General features: G+C 44.6%; 2 protein-coding genes across 3 annotated transcripts in view; both read left to right on the forward strand.

Annotated features, from left to right (window-relative positions):
* The window catches only part of CAP2 (cyclase associated actin cytoskeleton regulatory protein 2), an 88,011-nt gene that overhangs the window by 17,094 nt on the left and 49,571 nt on the right, over positions 1–21,346 (forward strand). The gene's annotated exons all lie outside the window — the stretch shown is intronic.
* LOC142070811 (uncharacterized) lies at positions 17,602–20,795 on the forward strand. Of its 2 annotated transcripts, none has more exons than XM_075124772.1 (2): positions 17,602–19,252; positions 20,232–20,795. In XM_075124772.1, exons 1-2 carry the CDS (start codon positions 19,072–19,074, stop codon positions 20,684–20,686), a joined length of 636 nt encoding a protein of 211 aa, XP_074980873.1. In that variant the 5' UTR covers positions 17,602–19,071; the 3' UTR covers positions 20,687–20,795. The 2 variants fall into 2 exon arrangements, with proteins under 2 accessions (XP_074980873.1, XP_074980875.1); XM_075124774.1 differs by having other exon boundaries at positions 20,235–20,795.

The raw sequence follows: 21,346 nt of genomic DNA on the forward strand, positions 1-21,346 counted from the left end.
GGCTGAGAGCATCATATTCAAAAGACCCTTGCATCCAGTCTGCTCAAGGTACAAGAGTTCTGAGGTTGCTCTCTGAACTGGGTCTCTTGTATGGTTTTATACATTATTGTCCAATAGGGTTAGAGTGCCTCAGTCAGGAAGCTCTAGCATATTGGAATGGATCAGGAGATCAGGCGGATCCAGAGTCTGACTGTCTTTAGAAATTGCTGCAAAATCTGGCTCTTCGAAAAAGCCTTCCTACCATAAAAATGACACTCCCAACACTTGTAGCCTGAAGCCCCTACCAGCAAAAAATAAAACAAAACAAGCTAAAAAAGGGAGGGGAATTCCCTAGGCGCTATGGGAATACAAATTATAAAATAATAATAAAATATTTTTAAAAACAAAAACCAGGCCCTAAGCAGAGATTTGACCTCAAAAATAGAGAAGTGCCAGAGCCACCATGAAGTTCACTATGAACTTCACTATTGCAATTGATGGGCAGCAGTATAAAACCCCATGATAAATAGGAAACCTTAGTATTGCATCCTAACAAACAAACAAAACAATGACATGGGCTAATTTACATATGGAATCCCGAATCTCCTCTATGGTAATGGGTACACTGCAAATCCAGCCGCAGACCTCTGCTAATTGAGTAAATCCACTCTAAGCTGGCCACCATTTGACATACACAAATTAGTCCACTTAAAAGAATACTTAAATGAAAAGATTTAATCTTCCTGAAAATGTGGGCAGTGCTGACATATTGTGGGTGCTCCTGGAATATAAATACAATAATAAAGAGTGTTTGTTCAGAGCTATAGAAACTATTAGCAAGTTTCCATTGTATAAAGAAAATGGGATTCTGTTTGTAACCTGTTAAAATATTCTGAAATTTTAGTCTCTGAATTTACAACATGAAACACAGACTATAGTTGCTTTATGTTTCTACTTGCTGCTGCAACAACATCTGTGCTTTACCGAAACAAGCAGAACCAGGAGTGTTTTTCTTCTGGGTGTCTTATAGACCATGTGTCCTAAGCATTATGCTTGCAGCTGCTGTCTCTTTCACATAATAAGCTGAACCGAAGGTTGTATTTTGTTTCAAAAAACACCTGTTGCCTAGAAAACCTCACATACCTGATTGATCAGGATGGTAATATGAGAGAGAGCTCATAGGGGACGTTATATTATGCTAAAGAAATAAGGGATTTAATGTGATGCATTTCATGTTTATTGCTGTAAGAATGGTGTGGTTTGTGTTTCTGATGAAAGGAAGAGTACAGCTACATCTCATGTCTGCTGCAGTGCCCCATTCCTGTGTTTTTCTTAGCTTACTGTATGCTAGTCTTTGGAAAGAGAACAAAATAAAAAAGAGAACTGATAACTAGCTTTCGTAAGCCCTGGTGAACATAACAGTGCAGTAGATTTCAGAAAGATTAGTTCACTAAAGAAGAGTTCGGCGTAGACCCAATCCAGTTAGTAGTAGAATGGTTTTGAATTCAAACTATAGCATGTCTAGTGATGATTATTTTGGGAGGTCAAATGCATTAAAATAGCTAACCACATCAAAAACCAAAAGCAAGGATTTTTGTATAGCCTATTGAAAACAAGCTATATTAAATGTTTACGGCCAGATCTTCGGCCTTGCTGAGCCCCTGTGGTGATGCATATTGGCCACAAAACAGGTGTAACTGGCTATCTGGCAGTGTATAACTGGGGAAACCAACTCTAATCCATGCCTCTCAGAGCCCCTGGGCATAGTGAGGCTGCTCTAACCTGAGTCCAAGGATGAAAAGGAATCAGGGGAGTGCAAAGATGGCCTCCTGGTTTAAACTGCACCCGTGTGGATATTCCAGCAGCCACAGATAGCTGGAGCAGAGGTGCATCAGCTACATCCCCTTTTGCCTGGCCATATCCCCTCCTCCCAGGACTTTGATGAGGGTGACAAAGAGCCAGCTATGCCAGATCTGTTCTACCTAGTGGTTCTGTTACGCTGAGGAGACTGGTCAAGCAGTACGAAGGGGCTGAGAACCTGGCTTTGTCAAGTGTTCAGTATGAGTCAGTTTATGTTGGTTATATGGGAGTCTGAAATCACAGGCTCCGGGATGCTTTGGGTCAAGCAAGTTAGAATAATGATGTACAAGATAAGATGTACAATGTAATGATAAGACTAGAACATACAAGTAGAGAAGTCTTCTGAGGTAAGGTGTGGATACCGTAAGATTGCCATATGACAATATTTTGTAGGACACATGGTAGAAAAGAATTACAGCCTCCTTGCCAAACACCTTGTATGATATGTGTTACTGTATTCAAAGAATTGGTTATCTGGTTAACTCTAATCGTAGTTCCCTTTCCTCACATTACAACTTTTTTAGTCCATAGAGAAAAAGGTTACCGGTCTCTCTTCCCATCTAGGTTCTACTATTTCTGCTGGAGAAACAGTCTGCAGTCCTTGGTGGCACAAAGTATATCTGAAAAGTGGCTGCAGTGTCTCAAGACACTTTCTCCTCCCTCCCCCCACTCCAGCAGGGGTCCTGGAGCCATCCACAACCCCAGCAGTGAAAGGCGGCTCTTCCCGGCTAATGCCCACAGGCTGTGCTGATTTAGCCAATCCTTTGAGCAGCCTCTGCTTGTAGGGCTCCTATGGCGCCCTGGCTGTTCTTCAAAGCTGCCTTCCCTGGGCAGTGCCCCTGGGATGAAGCTGTCCCTGCTGGCACACAGGGGAGGGGATGGGGTGATTTTTATACATACATACACCAGCAGAAATTAATCAACCCCCCTGTATATAGTGTGTGACATTTAAATTGGGTTTCTAGGTAGTTTCTTGAGAAGAAAGATCTTGGAGTCATTATAGATAGTCCTCTGAAAACATCCACTTCGTGTGCAGTGGCAACCAAAAAAGCTACCAATGTTAGGAACCATTAGGATAAATAATAAGACAGAAAATATCATATTGCCTCTATATAAATCCATGGTATGCCCACATCTTGAATACTGCATGCAGTTCTGGTTGCCTCATCTCAAAAAAGATATATTAGAGTTGGAAAAGGTACAGAGAAGGGCAACAAAAATGATTATGGGTATGGAACAGCTTCCGTATGAGGAGAGATTGCAAAGACTGGAACTGTTCAGCTTAGAAAAGAGACGATGAAGGGGATATATATCCAAGGTCTGTAAAATTATAAATGGCATGGAGAAGATGAATCAGGAAGTGTTATTTACTCCACATCACACAAGAACTAGGGGTCATCCAATGAAATTAATATACAGGAGGTTTAAAACAAACAAAAGAAAGTACTTCTTCACCCAACACAGAGTCAGCCTATGAAACTTGTTGCCAGGGGGTGAATGCCAAAAATATAATGGGATTCAAAAAAAAAATTAGGTAAGTTCATAGAGGATAGGTCCATCAATAGCAGTTAGCCAAGATGGTCAGTAATGCAGCCCCATGCCCTAGGTGTCCTTAGCCTTTGACTGCCAGAAGCTAGGAGTGGACAATGGGATGGATCACTCAATGATTGCATGTTCTGTTCATTCCTTCTGAAGTACCTGGCATTGGCCACTGTCAGAAGACAGGATACTTGGCTAGATTGGCTACTGGTCTGATCCAGTATAGCTGTTCTTATGGTCTAGGAAGGTCTTGTAGTTCAGGCACTGGCCTGGGACTTAGGAGATCTAGGTGCAGTTCCTAGCTCTGCCACAGACTTTCTCTGTAACCTTGGGCAAGTCACTTAGGCCCAGATTTTCAAAGGTATTTAGGTGCCTAACTCCCAATAAAAATAAATGGGAGTTAGGTGCCTACATACCTTTGAGGATCTGGACCTTAATCTCTGTTCCTCTTCTGTAAAATGGGGATAATAATCCTTCTCCCCCACATACTTTCTCTGTTTAGATTTTAAATGGATCAGGCAGGGACTTTCTCTTGCTGTGCATATACACCACACTTAGCACAATGGGTCCCCAATCTCAATAGAGGCCACTAAGCACTACTGTAATGCAAATCATTATAGGTGCTGAGTCTGTGGGTGCTCCATGGCTGGAGCACCCAAGGAAAAAAATAGCAGATGCTCAGCACCCACTAGCAGCCAGCTCTCCTCTTACCCCCAGAACCTCCTGTCCGCTGGCTACCCCACCAATCAACTCCTACCCCTCCTTCCCAGCACCACCTGCCGCCACGATCAGCTGTTCCACGGCATGCAGGAGCCGCTGCGGGAGAGGAGTGGGGACAAGGCACGCTCGGGGGGAGGAGGTGGAACTGGGTGAGAAGAAGCGGGTTAGGGCTGGGGCCTTGGGGGAAGGAGTGGAGTAGGGGCAGGGCCTGGGCAGAGCTGGGGCAGGAAGAGGTGGGGTGGGAGCATGGGAGGGTGGAGTGGAGTGGAGTGGGGGCAGGGCCCGGGGTTGAGCGGGCATTGAGCACCCCCAGGCAGAGGGAAAAGCCGGTGCCTGTGCAAATCATTAATGATGGAATCTCATGTCAGTGTCCATGTACCAGGATTCAGCAAATGCTATAGGTGAACATGTACATGCAAGGTCAGACTAATGCAAGAAACATGGTTATGTGGGAGACAGACAAGATTGTCCATGATCTTTGCAGGCTGTTGTATCCTTGCTTTGTGCTGTTCACATTTTTCACAGAAGGTATTAATGTGCCTTGCTTCAAAGCAGTTAATGGTGACATGACATATCTGCAGCCACCTTGCTTTGTCGTGGGCTGTTGCTTCCCAGTTGTTGGGATCAACCTGATATACTTTCACGTTTGACTTCAGTATGTCTTTATATCATTTCTATTGGCCACCACGAGAACAGGTACCTTACATTAGATGACCATAAAATATGGTCCTGAGTATTCTCAAATTGGCAATAAAACGAGATGCCCAGACTAATGCAGCTGAGTGTTTATGAGCATGCTTTGAATTCCAGACATTCGACAATGATTCAGGATTTCGATATGGGGAATCTTGCCCCACCATTTGATCCTGCAAATGGACCAAACACAGCACATGTGGAACTGATCAAGTTTCCAAATCATTAATAATAATTAGATTAAGGGAAGGTAACTTTCTTTTTCTTCCTGTTGGTAACTACTATAAACAAAATAAGTAATAATCTACATCTGTTCATGACAAGCATTTTATTGTAAGATATAACACTCCCTGTACTCAAATCATCTGTCCTTTACAGGGAGACATGTAGAAGTAGACATTGGACTTTCATGGTAATGATTTTTCAACAGGATCTCCTTTCTGTGATGGGCAGAAAACACTTTTACAATTTATATTGCCTAATTTAACCACGCACTATCAAACCTATTATTTGGCTGATTCCTCATTAACAAGGCAATGTGCTTACAGTGCAGCAGAATGCACACGTGTGCTCTCATGTTGATCTTGCTGTGCCCACAGGCTGTGTGGTTTCAGGCATTGTGCTAAAAGTTGAGTCAGGACTCAAAGTAGAGAATGATGTCAGAGAGATATGCCCAATGAAAAGCATGCAGCGGGGCTATCTCTCAGCTGTTGAAAGCAAACACTAGATAGAACAGTTTTCAGGGTAGGGAAACAACAGAGCAAAAGAAAAAAGAATGAAGCAAAAATATTTTTAAAATATCCAAAATACACTTTTGTAAAATAAAGAGAAAATTAAATAAAAAAATAGTCTTAATATGATGTTGATCGAAAAAAACAATATTAAAAAAATCCAGAAATTCTCAAAGTTAAGGTTGCTTTAGTAATCCTGACTTAGCTTTATTGCACATCCTATATCTGTACCATAAAATATTACATAATATAAATTTAAATCTTAACGTATTACTGGTTAAGAAGACAGACAGGAATACAAGATACTACATATGTACAATGTGGCCAAATTACCAATGCAATACCCACATTTACTTTTGGAATTTCCTGACTTTGGATTGCTTGGAAGCAGCTCCCATGGAAGTCAATCAGAATCTTTCTGTTGATTTTAATAGCAAATTGGATTGGGTTCTTTGTTTCTTAACCTTAATGTTGCAGTAATGCCAGCTTTATCTTAAAAAGGAGGAGAAAAAAAGTCCAACAGACACTGCTTAAAATCGGGAAATGGTGCCCAGCATGCCTAGCTGTGCATTGCTGGCACCAGAAGCATGCACCTGTAAGTTTAAGGGGGGGGAATTCTACTGGGAGTCCTCCAGATGGCATTTGTTAAGTCAGAATATTAAGAACCCAAAAACAAAAATAGTCAATCTATCAACAATTCTATACAACCTGCTTCCTTAGGCTTGGATTCTGCATAAATTTACACACATGCTTAAGCATGTACATTGTCCCACTGAAACCACTGGGACTGCTTGAGGGAGGGAGTAAAGTTAAACACATGCATAAGTGTTTGCAGGATCACGACCTTAGACTGTAAGCCTCTCAGGAGAGGGACGGTATCTTCTTCTGTGTTTGTACAGCACTGAATACCGTGGGATCCTCATCTCAAAATGGATGTTGACAAAAGAGGGAAGGTTCAGACAGAGGCTGATTAAGGTTTTGTGGGGCTGTGGCCAGAGCAAGTGGGGGGGCCCTCCCAATGGTCCCGCCCCTGTTCCGCTCCTTCTGCTTGCGGCACTGCCCCTGGCCCCACACCATTCTGCCCTGCCCACTGCGGCCCCTGTTTGCTCCCTTCTGCCACCCCCCACTGTGGCCCCAAGACTGGAGAAGCTCTGTTCCCCTGCCCCAGCCCTGAGGCTGCGGCAGGGAGTCAGAGCTCCTCCATCCCAGGGCTGCAGCTGGGGTCTGGATGCTGGGCGCTTCTTCTGCCGGGGAGCAGGGTCGGGACATTGGGGCTTCCCCTGCCCTGTCCATCCTGTGGTATCTGCTGGAGTCCGGGCGTTGGGGCTTCCCCCACTGCCTTGTGCTTCCTCCAGAGAGTGGGGTTGGGGCGTGGGGGCCTCCCCCACCATGCCCGGTGCTGCTGCCCCACGGCAGTTGTCTGCTGGGGCGAAGCGACCATTTTCCGGGACCCCCCCAATTGGCTGGGGCCCCTGGACACGGGCCCTGTCAGCCTGTTGGCTAATCCACCACTAGGTGCAGAAAAGAGAAGAATTATTTGAGATCTGAAAAATCTGCCTTAAATAAGAGATTAAAGAAGCTTCATCTGCGTAGTTTATCCAAGAGAAGGTTAAGAGGTGACTGGAAGCTGAAGTAGACAAATTCAGACTAGAAAGAAGGTGCAGGTAACAGTGAGGGTGATTAACCACTGGAAAAATATAGGAGGATGTGGTGGATTTTCAGGCACTTGAAGTCTCTAAATCAACATTTGAACTTTCAAATTTCAGCAATTTTTGAGGTATGATAAAAACTGGTGGTGAGAATAGAAAATAATGTTGTCAAGTTTTTTTTTGTAATTCCCAAAACAGCTGAACATAATCAGCTTCAGTTTAAAACAAACATCTTCTGTGCAGAAACCAAACATGAAAAATATCAGCCCATAAGAAGAATTTTGGGGGAAGTCACAAGTGAGTAAAAATAGGGGTCGGGTGGGAGTGTGGTGTTATAACTTAAGCCTTTTCTGCATTCTTAATTCTAGAGGTGGCATCCTCAACCCTGCTCTGTCTCCTTTTTGCTTGGTTAACAGGCCTGAATGTCATAAAGGGGTCCTAAAAGCCCCGGTTGCAGCTGGGGGAGGGTTCCTTTGGCACACACACTGCAGAAGACAGCTGTCGGGTTGCCTTCCAAGGAGCCCATTCTAAGCCCCAGGATAGGGGGCTTGTCAGGGGTGGCACTGCAGCAGGCAGACTTTGGAGGTTCACAGCCATTAGGAAACGGTTCCCAAACCTCTTCTCTGCATGACCCCATTTTCAGATGTATTGTTTCCTATGACCCCAGACAATCTGAAGGATGCCATTTTAAAACAGTGTCCTCTGCACAGCATCACCTCGGAGGTGCAAGATCAGGCTTCAGAGAGGATGCCGTTTTGTTCTGCACATCAGTGGTGTCCACCATGGAGTGTAATCTCGCATACGCCATACATGTGAGGTCATGCTGTACAGAGGATGCCATTTTACAATCCTGCGCACTCAGGATTGCTGTGACCCCACCCACTAACAGAGCGACCCCACTAGAGGTGTCCGCCCATAGATTCGGAACCACTGCAGGAAGGCAATCCTCCTTAAAGCTCTCCTTTGCTGTGATGCCTGTAAAAAAAAAAAAATGACAATGATGAGGCTGCTTTGCGTTCTAAGACCACTGCATATCATGCTGACCAATACTGTCTCATTGTTTCCTTGCACTGTCTGCATGTACCTGTTGCTTGTTTCTTGTCTTATACTTAGATTATAATTCCTTGGGGCATCTGTTTTTCCCCCTATGTTTGTACAGTGCCTAGCATAGTGGGGTCCTTGTCCATGACTAGGGCTCCTAGGAGCTATGGTAAAATAAATAATAAGAAGTCCTGAAAGGGGGCCATCCTTAGACAGCCCCAAGGCTAACTTATGCTGGGGACCTCTTCAGTCCCAGACAGCCCAAGATTGGGAGAGTACAAAGGTGGGTTAAAGCCGCCATAGCCACCCATCCTTCTAGGCTGGGAGTTCTGTGCCTGTCACAGTGCTAGCAGACTCCTATGTAGTCCTCGCCAAAATAGAAAGCTGCCCTGATCCAGCAGAAAATCTAAGGGAGAATGGCAGAATTAGTAGTATCTGCCCTCCGCATCAGGGCGAGCTCCCCGCATCAAGCTATAGTTGACAGCTTCTTGCACCATTGAATCTGGCCTGTGGTTTTAATTTCTCTCACAGTGAAGGAAAATGTATTATTATTTTTTCATCTCAGAGCTGCAGTGCTACTGAGCCCAGTTTTTCAAGTTGAGAATAATATACCCCTCAGTGTCCATTTTTAAAGCTTTTCCTCTGATGCTGAACAGTGATTCCCCTCTCTTATGCTTGATTGGAGTTATTTGTTTTTACAGGCAGTGAACAAGCTTTTTCATTAATTTTCAATCTCATTTTCTCCAGGACCACGTGCCTTCACTGCCCTGCATAACTCCTCTTCCCCTCCCCCCCGCTTTTTTTTTTTTAGTTGGTGGCTGCAACTGTTTGAGTCGCATAGAAATGCTGGGTTTGGAAACTGGGAGTTATTTATTGCAGTCAGCATATATGCAAACAATGAGTTCAGAATCTGGCTCTTCAGTCAGTTTCTAGAAAAAAGGAGTTCAGTGAATAATGAGTATTAACAAGGCACAAGAGAAACTGATGTGCCGTTTGAGTGTTGTTTTAAATAAGCTGGGAGTGATGTTGCGGGAGGGGGGAGCGACTGGTATTGTAAATGTGCATTTGCCTCTTTTTGTTCAGATTGAAGCATATTATCAGTATGTCCAGTTTCATGAATGCTGGAGAATAAATTTGGGTAGAACAATCCTGTTATTGCTAACTTCTGTTATCATATGACATCATAAACTATACTATGTCACTTCATAATCAATCTGAACTATGCACATATACACACAAAAACACCAGTGGGTAATGCAAAAATTTATTTAGTTATTTACAAATTTAATTTCACATTTCTCAACAACTCCTGGAGGTGCAGTAAAATAGATTGGTACAGGGTCTTGAAGTCAGTAGTTAAGTCTGAAATCTTTTTATAGCCTTCTATTTAAGGAGTGACCTTAGGTCAAATTCTTCTCTCAGCTATATCACTGTGAACCTGGAATAAATCAATGGAGTTACTTTGAATTTACATCTGGTATAACTGAGGACAGAATTTAGTCTCCTGAGCTTATTCTTATAAAATACCTGTTTAACAGAGACCAAGCGTGACTGCAGAAACTGCATATTTCTTTCAGAGGAACAGCCGTGTTAGTCTTTGTAATCAATACTAAAAATTAAATCAGAGCCCAAAATATTCAAACATGGTGCCTAAAAGTAGACCCCTAAGTCCATATTTAAATACCTAGGACTGGTCTACACTACAAACTTGCATTGGCACAGCTGCATTGATGCAGCTGCACTGCTGTAGCGCTTCTGGTGAAGACTCTCTAAGCTGACGGAAGAGAGCTCTCCTATTGACTTAAAAACTCCACCTCTGCGAGAGGCAGTAGCTACATCGGTGGGAGAAGCTCTCCCGCCGACATAGTGCTGTCTACCCAGGGGTGTTAAGGTCAATATAACTATGTTGCTCAGGGGTGTAGATTTTTCACACCCCTGAGCAATGTAGTTATACCTAAGTAAGTTTGTAGTGTCAACCTGGCCCTAGATAACTGGCCTGCTTTAGTGCTTTTCAGAGATGCTGAGCACCTGCAACTCCAAGTCATGAATTGGAGAACCCTGGGTACACAGCACCTCTGAAAGTCAGGCCACTCTTTAGCAGAAGGGTACCTAAATATAGTTTTAAATGCCTTAACTTTAAATACCTACATTTGTAAATTTTGGCCTGGGAGTCTTCCAAAACCATATAAATGGAAATCAAATTCAAAGGAGCCAGGATTCTGACAAATTACTTACTTTGAATGGTATCAGTGATTTCAGTAGGGCTACTCACAGAGAAAGGTGGGTAAGGGTGTAAAAATCTAGACCGGGATCGGCAAACTTTGGCACACGGCTTGCGAGGGTAAGCCCCCTGGCAGGCCGGTTTGTTTACCTGCCATGTCCACAGATTCGACCAACCGTGGCTCCCTCTGGCCACGGTTCACCGCTTCAGGCCAATGGCTGTGGGAAGCGGCACGGGCTGAGGGATGTGCTGGCCGCCACTTCCCGCAGCCCCCATTGGCCTGGAGCAGCAAACTGTGGCCACTGGGAGCCGCGATCAGCTGAACCTGCGGACACGACAGGTAAACAAACCAGCCCGGCCTGCCAGGGGTTTTCCCTGCACAAGCGGCGGAACAAGTTTGGGAACCACTGGTCTAGAGTCATCTGCATAGAGACATCAGTGGGACCAGAAATTCACCCTTATTTTCTGCATGGGCCAATGAGAGAAAGATGGTGGTCGTTTGCTCGCTTTCCTTTTCCTTGACCAGTTCAGTTACTAGCCCAGTGTTTAGAGAATTGCTAGTGACTAACATTTGGCCCAGTTATACAAACCAAAAAAACCAAAACAAAACAAAAAAAAAGCAATCAGATTATTCAGCAGTACAGCATACATATTGTCTCTGCAGCTGCACTGGGTAGTTTGCTTGTTCCTGTTTAATCAAAGCTCCATTCTTTCTCCATTTCTTCCTTGTCCCTTAAAGCCACCAGAAGGTCATACTTCTGAAAGAGTAGCCTCTTCACTCTCAAAAGGCTCTTGAAAACAGACAAATATCTCAGAGGCAAGACCATTTTCTCCTTTTGGTGGTTGAACTCTTTCTTACAATTCTTAAAAGAAAGAATGGAATATTAGCTCATGGTAATGTTGTGACCCTCAGTCAGTTGGGGTGTTTATTGCTATAATGTGTGTGTGTAAGATAGAATAAGATATTTAAGCTGGAAGAAAAAGTAACACATTGATGCTCTTAGAGCCAACTTTGTGATTGGAATCATTTGAGCTTCACCAGGTTGTCCCCCTGACCATCTTGGCTAACAGCCATTGATGGACTTATGTGTTTTATTGTCTATAAAATGTGCTTATGACAAGGTAAAGTCACAGCCTGGAAAAAGGTGAGGGATTGATTTCCAGGCAGGCCCTCCTGAGACACTCCCTTGTGGCAGGACCAACCCGCCCCAGGATTCTGGCCTTGGCTCGCCCATCTCAGTATCCCTCAGATCACCCCACCACTGCACTTTAAGCCAAAGCCATCCATGTTCCAGGCTCAGTTATTAAAATATGGGCTTCAGAATAACCCTTTACAAGCTGAAAAGAAAGTCCCAATTTAATAGCTCAAAATTTATCACTTAGCTCTGTCATCTTCTGCCAATCCAGACTCTTCCATCCCACTCATCCTTCAGAATGGGGTACCAGGCTTCCTTCCATGTCCTCTTAATATACTCAAGGCTCAGTGGTGGATTACCTTATGGGCTCCTGGGGCCTGTCCCCAGGGGCCCCGGCGAATTGGGGGGCCCCTCAGGATTGCCGGAACTCTGGCCCCACCCCCTGCCCCACCCCCTCTCTCTCCCTGCCACCCAGCTCCTCCTCTTCCCCCTGAGGCACCGCTCCCTGGCTAGGCTGGACGCAGGACTTATAGGATGAGCATATTCCCCACATACCCCGTACGGTGCTGCCCCCCGAATCCCTCTCCCCCCTTCCTCCCACTCGGAGCTACCACCCCCTCTCCTTCCCCTCATTTTACACATGGGTATAGTGATATGCACAGAGGTTAGTGAATTACCTACAGTCAAGCACAAAGTGAATCAAGTATCACTGCTAGTTAGAGAACTCAAGAGTCCTGACTGCCAGTCTCCAACACTTACCAATAGATACTGTTTTAATAAAAAAACTTATGTCTCAGCTATTACAATATTTGGCACTTAGGCAGAGTTCTCTGGCATAATGCTGTGTTATGTGTACAGACATCTGCAGCTGTCCACACTCACTCACCTGAAATTACAGGCTCCAAAACTACTGTCACAAGTATCAGCAGGGTTATTAATTCAAAACCAAACAATTTATTGACAAGGTGACAACTTTAAGATAGCCAAATTTTTAGTGCGGTGAACCATTTATTTTCATTCATATTTATTTCTATGTTGACTGTTTTACATCAGTGTTTGATTCTTTGACATGTAAATAAACAAGGCTCCTGCCCTCAGCAGCTTATGATCTAGTGTTTTCCCAATAAATATTATATTTAGTATTTTTAAATTTCAAGCTGCTTTATAAAAGCTAAATAATTAATCCTTACTCCCTGCTTGGGAGGTAAGTAAGTAAAAATCATTTTATGATGTGGAAACTTAGACAATGCAAAGTTATGCCAGAAGCAAAGATCACCTAGCGAAGAAGAGAACTCATTTTTCTGGCTCCACAGCCTGTGCTGAGATGCTCTTACTACATCAGCTTCTCAAACTACTTAAAAAGAAAAAGTTACATCTCGTATCTGTGTTAAACAGGAATAATTGAAGTATTTTAAATCATTAAATGTTTTTCTTTATTAAACAAGTTGCAATAAGATAGGCAGTTCTAACGTACTTAAAACAATAAAGGCAGTAAAATAAAGTGTAGCAACTGTACACGGTTCCTTTGTTGTCTTCAATAAATACCCCCATAGCTGTTTTTTTCCAGACAGCCCAGTATGTTATATATAAGCTATGTAGGCTTTTCGCAGCTCCCCTCTCACCCTCACTCAGATTCATTCCTTCCCCATTTGAATTGGCCTTTTAGACAGCCAAAATTTCCCCTCTCTTTTAAACATGTATACACACTGCTCGTTTGCATCCTGTATTTATATACAGACCTTCCCTTCAAGGGCCCCCCTGAATCCCTCTCTCCCCTCCCCCCACACAGAGCTGCTACCGCCCCAAGTCCCTTTTTGGCAAAGCTGGGCATTTATCCCATTTGCTGTTGCCAATTGATGATGGACAAATACCTAGTTTTGCCAAAAAAGTCAGGACGTCCAGGGCAGGGCTTAAAAAGGGGACTGTCCTGGCCAAAATAGGACGTATGGTCACCCTAGACTGTAATAAAAGCCACCCAGGGAGCCTGGGGAACCCCGGACCCTCCACCTGCCCTGGGCGAGGAGCCGGGGTGCCTGAGAACAGCCCCCGGCCCATGTCCCAGCTTCCCAGGGTGCGCTGTCTAGGACATGTGGAGGGTCTAGGACTCCCCACAGCAGCCCAGGCTCTCTGGGCAGCTCTTACCACAGCCCGGCTTCTGGCCAGGCCAGGAGGCAGGGCCATGGGGGGAAAGGGAGAAGCAAAGGATGGGGCTCCATGGCGGGGTGTGTGTGTGTGGGGGGGCAATGTTCTTTGTGCCCAGGGCCCCAATAAATCTTAATTCACCTCTGTCAAGGCCCCAAATGAAGAAACTGAATAAATAGCATCCAGCCATCCTGGGCCTAAACAAAACTCCCATGCAATCAGTGTCTGCCCTCCCTGGTCTGGGCTTAAAATCCTAGTCCATCCTGGGTCCTTCCCCAGGACCCTGTCCCTGTACAGAAGAGCGGGCTACAGGGTAATTCCCTGATCCTTTTACCCAGTAGCTGTCTACTGCTTCCTTCACCAGGGGACTCTGGGAAGCACCATGCAGCTATCCCAGAGAGCTCCCACCAGTACACATGTACCCACACACATACACTGTCCTAACTACTTCAAGGCTCTTTATAGAGGCCAGGTACTGTCTATGAGGCCCCATTGAGAGGCAGCTAATTAGTCACAGGTGAACTGAACCCAGTCCCTCTTAACAGGGCCAGTCATCCTATGACAGGATCCTTGCTATCCGTGGCCAGACAGGATATATAAGGAAGAAAAAACTGGGTCATAGGGGAAGAACACTGTGGCCTCTTTCTCCTTGGCTGGTTGAGGCAGGGAAAAGTCTGGGGATAGCAAGCAACATTTTTCAGCTGAGTTTTTATTTTGTGTTGTTTATCTCCTTTGTTATAAACAATCTACCATGCAGGGACCTGGGCATGGAGTTTGCTTCCCTTTCTGGCTGCTGGAACAGCCCACCAGCCTACAGCGCTCAGATTCCCAAACTCAAGGTGCAGGTATGAAATGTATACATACAGAATTTATAGTTTGCAAAGATAATAAAAAGAACAAACATTGCCCCAAAACAAAGCGAATTACCACCACCTCCACCACCACCACCACAGCCTGAGAGGAGGGATGGACTTACCGTTGCCTAGGACCATGCCTGCACTACAGAATTGAACTGTTCCTAACTGAATGGGTGGTATAGAATTGGTTCAGGCACAAATGGCTCATCGTGACCCTCTCAGTTCACATTCTGAACCAATGAAGCTTTGCCCAGTGTCCAAACTAGCACTATTCTGAACAGTTCATTGTAGTATCTTTTCTAAGCTTCGCTCCCAGAGTTCCTGGCACCACTACCAGAGCAGTGCGTTCAGGGAGACATCAAAAGCCAGTAGTGAACAAACATAAGACAGACCATATTGGATCAGACAAATGGTCCAGTATCCTGTCTTCTGACAGTGGCCGGTGCCGGATGCTTCAGAGTGAATGAACAGAATAGGGCATTTATTGAGTGATCCATCCCCTATCGTCGAGTCCCAGCATCTGGCAGTCAGAGGCTTAGGGACACCCAGAAAATAGGGGCTAATAGCCATTGATGGACATATCCTCTGTGAACCTATCTCATTCTTTTTTTGAACCCAGTTATAGTTTTGGCCTTCACAACATCCCCTGGCAATGAGTTCCACAGGTTGTCTTTGCATTATGTGAAGAAGTACTTCCTTTTGTTTGTTTTAAACCTGTTGCGTATTAATTTCATCGGGTGACCCTTGGTTCTTGTGTTATGTGAAGGAGTGAATAACACTTCCTTATTCACTTTCTCCATGCCATTCATGATTGTGTAGACTTCTGTCACATCTCCCCTTAGCTGTCTCTTTTCAGACAGTCCCAGTCTTCTTAATCTCTCCTCATAGGGAATCTGTTCCATACCCCTAATCATTTTTGTTGCCTTTCTCTGTACTTTTTCCAATTCTAATATGTATATTTTTGAGATGGAGTGACTGTATGCAGCTGCATGCAGTATTCAAAGTGTGGGTGTACCAGGGATATATATAGTGGTATTGTGATATTTACTGTCTTATTATCTATCGCTTTCCTAATGGCTTCTAACATTCTGATAGTTTTTTTGACTGCTGGTTCACACTGAGCGGATGCTTTCAGAGAACTATCTATGATGACTCCAAGATCTCTTTATTGAGTGGTAACAGCTAATTTAGACCCCATCATTAGGGTGCACTGTAGGAGAGTGGTTTGAATCACTACAATTTGGGCAAGTCTCCATCTACACTGGCACTAAAAGAATGCAGTAGTTTAGGCTGTCTAAAAGGAAGTTTAATCCAAATCGTTTCTTGGAACACGTTAACCATTCGGAGCACTTTTGTATGTGGACATGAGATATTTTACAAGTCTACTAGGGGGACTAAACGTTCTTAGAACAGTAAAATTCTCTAGAGTAGACAAGGCCTTACTTGGCTGGATAAGGGGGAGAAGTGAATTCCTGAATCAAGGACCCTCTGCTGAGAACACGCTGCCACCAGCCACTGTGAAAATACATGTATCCTCCAGATGTTGCAGACATATGTACTGATGACAACCTTCACTGAAGCCTGAATTTTAGCTAACATCAGCCCAAATATATCTATCTGAAATTGTAGAGGCAGCTTCAAAACTGCTTGAAAGACACACACACACACAGCATACAGTTTATTTAATCTCTTTAGTCAGCTGTCATGCACAGAGCTAATTGTATGGTGTGGCAGCTAGGATGATACAGGTATACTGTTTTTTATCATGCTTTCTCCAGAGAAGGGGAAGTTTTGGGCAGAACTACGGCACAGTGCTCTTAAGATGCATAGTTTACTGTACTTGTACATTAGGAAGCAGATTTTCGAAACTGCTAAGAACTCAGCAGCTCCCATTGACAGCCATTAGGAGCTGAATTATTTTTAAAATCCAGCCTCTTATTTAGGATCTTAAATGAGAGCTATTGGGTGCTGAGCTTTTTCGAACATCTGGTTCTATGGATATGTGCCTGTACAGCAATCTAGCCAGAATTCTGCAGAGACCTTTTGTAGGACAAATGCAGTGTCACTGTCTGTAATATGCCATTGCTCTTCTTTTTTAAACACCTCACAGCCGTTGGGACTGTTTCACACATTTCATTGTTACCTACATGTTATCTGCTTAAACAGACAGCATTCTTTTTACAGGGAGCTGGTCCCTGAATTGGATTCTTTATTCAGTGTACAGCCAGCATAGTGAGTGGAGCAAAGCGGTGAGGTGTTCACGGTGAGCTAGGTTTCACTATCTCGAGACCTGGGTATTGATAAATGTTACTGAGAATGTACAGAAGGACCCACTCCTTATCTGATTGTAGTCAATGGAAGCGCTATAGACTTCCATAAGAAAGAAATTGGCTTCATAGTTCGCTTCGTCTGTAACATACACCTCAACTGAAGGCACCTGCCCACTAATTGTGAAATCTGTGCACAGCCTTGAACCGACTAAAAGGACTCCCAAAGATTTTGTATGCCCGGAGAGCCATGGCTGCAAAATATATCCATTGGCACCCACTGATAGCCGGAAGTTGTGCCCCATCCGGTAGGACACAGATCTAGCCATGTTTACCCAGGCATTTATGACTTGCAGACTTCATTACTTCATTTCATATCTGGGAAGGAAGCCAAATAAATCTTAAAAAGCTTCAGCTGATACAAAATGCAGCAGCCCATCTGCTCAGCCACAAAAGTCACTGTAAACACATCACCCCTGTGCTCACGGTCACTATACTGGCTGCCCATTCAATAAAGAGTCCTATTCAAGGACCAGCTCTCTGTAAAAATAAATGTATCTGTTTAGGTAAATAACTAGTTAGTTAGAACCAGGAAGGTAGAGCCCTGCGCGGATACAAAATGTGTGTCTGCATCCAATCCGTGAGCTGCAAACATGGTCTGCGGATGTAAAGTGGATATCCACGGATTTGCAGGGCTCCTCAGGTAGGTGACAATGAAATGTGTAAAGTAGAGTTCCAAGTCTGTGAGGTGGTTAAAAAAGGAAGTGCGGTGGTAGATTACAGCCAGTGATACTGCAGTCTCACTGTGAAGAAGCATTTGTGTTACTTTGCAGAAACATAGTGGAATGAAATCAACACACTTCCATAAACAGGGATATGCAGTAGAACTCAAGTAGGACCATCTTTAAATATTATTGCTGGGAGAAGGAAGTAAACAGTGATAATAAAAGGCCTTATAAAATTATACTTTCTATTAATTGCAAAGGCTATGTCAATACAACCTTTTGGTCAAGATTTAAATACTCATGCCAGGAACATGAGCATTCTGGTGCCCACAGCAGCCTGAAGTATCTAAAGCCAGATTAATTCCTGGCATACAGTAATCACTCTGAAATCAGCAACATTACCCCACAGACATGAATTGACTCACATAGTATCTGATGTTACTAGATATGATATTAAAGGTAACATTCATGTGTGCAATGTGTCTGGTTTACTCTTGCTATAACTTTGAATTTCCTGACTCATGTATATTTAAAATCTCAATCAAAAGTTATATTCACATGGGCTTTTACAGTTAATTTCCTTGTTTTATTTTTAGATGGGAGGGACAGATAAATAAAGGAAAGACATTGGGGAAAAACAAAAGGACCAATATGTACATTCCCATTTGAAAGTACAGTTATTAGGTTAATCTAACATAGTCATCCTGTTTTTCCATTTATTGATATTATTACTCAATTGTATTATCATTGTACCTAAGAACCGAGTTCAGAAACCAAGACCCTGTTGTGCTAGGTGCCATACGGAGAGCTTACAATCTAAGGCCTGGTCTACACTACGAGTTTATGTTGGATTTAGCAGCATTAAATCTGAATTAACCCTGCACCCGTCCACACAACGAAGCCATTTTTTTGACATAAAGGGCTCTTAAAACTGATTTCTGTACTCCTCCCCAATGAGGGGATTAGCGCTGAAATCAACATCGCCGTTTCGAATTAGGGTTAGTGTTGATGCAATTCAAAGGTATTGGCCTCCGGGAGCTATCCCACAGTGCACCATTGTGACTGCTCTGGACAGCACTCTGAACTCGGATGCACTGGCCAGGTGTACAGGAAAAGCCCCGGGAACTTTTGAATCTCATTTCCTGTTTGGCCAGGCGAGCTCATCAGCACAGGTGACCATGCAGTCCCAGAATCGAAAACGAGCTCCAGCATGGACCGAACAGGAGGTACTGGATCTGATCACTGTATGGCAAGAGGAATCTGTGCTATCAGAACTACGTTCCAAAAGACGAAATGCCAAAATATTTCAAAAAATCTCAGAGGCCATGAGGGACAGAGGCTACATCAGGGATGCAGCATAGTGCCGCGTGAAACTTAAGGAGCTCAGACAAGCGTACCAGAAAACCAAAGAATCAAACGGGCGCTCCGGGACAGAGCCCTAGACATGCCGCTTCTACACTGAGCTGAATGCAATTCTAGGGGGGGCTGCCACCACTATCCCACCCCTGTCCATGGACTCCGAGAATGGGATACTCTCTGCCATGGCTGAGGATTTTGCAGATGGGGAAGATGAGGAGGAGGACGAGCTTGAGGAGAGCACACAACACACAGTTTTCCCCAACAGCCAGGATCTTTTTATCACCCTGACTGAAATACCTTCCCAACCCAACGAAGCTGGAGAAGGGACCTCTGGTGAGTGTACCTTTTAAAATATAATACATGTTATAAAAGCAAGCGTTTTATAATGATTAAGTAGTCCTGAGGACTTGGGATGCATTCGTGGCCAGTATTATTACTGGAAAAATCTGTTAACGTGTCTGGGGATAGAGTGGAAATCTTCCAGGGACATCTCCATGAAGCTCTCCTGGAGGTACTCTAAAAGCCTTTGCAGAAGGTTTCTGGGGACAGCAGCCTTATTCCGTCCTCCATGGTAGGACACTTTACCATGCCATGCTAGTAGCAAGTAATCTGGTATCATTGCATGACAAAGCCTGGCAGCGTATGGTCCCAGCGTATGGCATTCAAGCAACATCCGTTCTTTATCTCTCTGTGTTATCCTCAGGAGAGTGATATTGTTCATGGTAACCTGGTTGAAATAGGGGAATTTGATTAAGGGGACATTCAGAGGTGGCTGTTCCTACTGAGCTGTTTGCCTGTGGCTAAAAATAAATCCTCCCCGCAGTTAGCCACGCGGTGGGAGGGGGGGCCATTGGCGCTGAGCTGTTCGCGTTTGGCTAGCAGGGATCTTCCCTGATACCAGCCAGGCAGTGGTGGGAGGGGAAAAACGATCATCCCAGAGAATTGGATGTGGGGAGGGGGTTAGTTTGGTTTCTGCTGCTGCACATTAACAGGAAAACTGCAGCAGTAAATGGCCAAGTCAACGGGCTTTGCTTGGTATGGGAAAGGAGGGGTCTGCTGTTATGAAGGTTGCAGAAGCCAAAAGACTATGGCTTACCATAGCCGCCTGCAAGCCAAATTCTGTTGCCCGGCCCTGCATGTGTGATCTCTAACACCAAAGCTGCAGGCACTCAATATAAGATGCAAAATGCGACCTTGTACCAAAATCACATGTGCTATGTAATGTGAATAGTGTTGTTCACCGTGAAAGAGTATAGCCATTGTTCTGTAAAATGTATCTTTTTAAATACTTCACCCCCTTTTCTTCCTCCAGCAGCTACAGATGTTTCAAGCCTCCCTCCTCCATCCCAGAGGCTATCTCAGATAAGGCAGCGAAAAAAACGCACACACGATGACATGTTCTCTGAGCTCATGCAGTCATCCAGCACTGACAGAGCTGTGTGGAGGGACACAATAGCAGAGTACAGGATGGTGGCTGATGAACATGAGGAGAGGTGGCGGCAGGAAGATCAGAGGAGGCATGAGGAAACGCTGGGGATACTGCGGGGTCAAACGGACATGCTCAGGCGTCTGGTGGAGGTTCAGGAACGGCAGCAGGATCACAGACTGCCACTGCAGCCCCTGCTTAACTGCCTTCCCTCCTCCCCAAGTTCCATAGCCTCCTCACCCAGACGCCCAAGAATGCGGGGTGGGAAGCTCCGGGCACCCAACCACTCCACCCCAGTTGACAGCCCAAGAAACAGAAGGCTGGCATTCAACAAGTTTTAAAGTGGCTTTTTCCTTCCCTCCTACCCTCCTCCCACACCCCACCCGGGCTACCTTGTGAGTTATCTCCCTATTTTTATAATCAGTTAATAAAGAATACATGTTTTTTAAACGATAGTGACTTTATTTCCTTTGCAAGCAAGCTGTGATCGAAGGCGGGAGTGCGGGTGACTTACAGGGAATTAGAGTCAACCAAGGGGGCGGGTTTTCATCAAGGAGAAACAAACAGAAGTGTCACACAGTACCCTGGCCAGTCATGAAACTGGTTTTCAAAGCTTCTCTGATGCGCACCGCTTCCTGCTGTGCTCTTGTAACCGCCTTGGTGTCTGGCTGTGCGTATTCAGCGGCCAGGCGATGTGCATCAACCTGCCACCCCGCCATAAACGTCTCTCCCTTACTCTCACAGAGATTGTGGAGCACACAACAAGCAGCAATAACAATGGGATATTGGTTTTGTTGAGGTCTGAGCGAGTCAGTAAACTGCGCCAGCAACCCTTGGAACGTCCAAATGCACACTCTGCCACCATTCTGCACTTGCTCAGCCTATAGTTGAACAGCTCCTGACTACTGTCCAGGGTGCCTGTGTATGACTTCATGAGCCAGGGCATTAAGGGGTAAGCTGGGTCCTCAAGGATAACTATTGGCATTTCAATATCCCCAACA

The sequence above is a fragment of the Caretta caretta genome, chromosome 2, assembly GCF_965140235.1.
Source record: "Caretta caretta isolate rCarCar2 chromosome 2, rCarCar1.hap1, whole genome shotgun sequence".
NCBI lineage: Eukaryota > Metazoa > Chordata > Testudines > Cheloniidae > Caretta > Caretta caretta.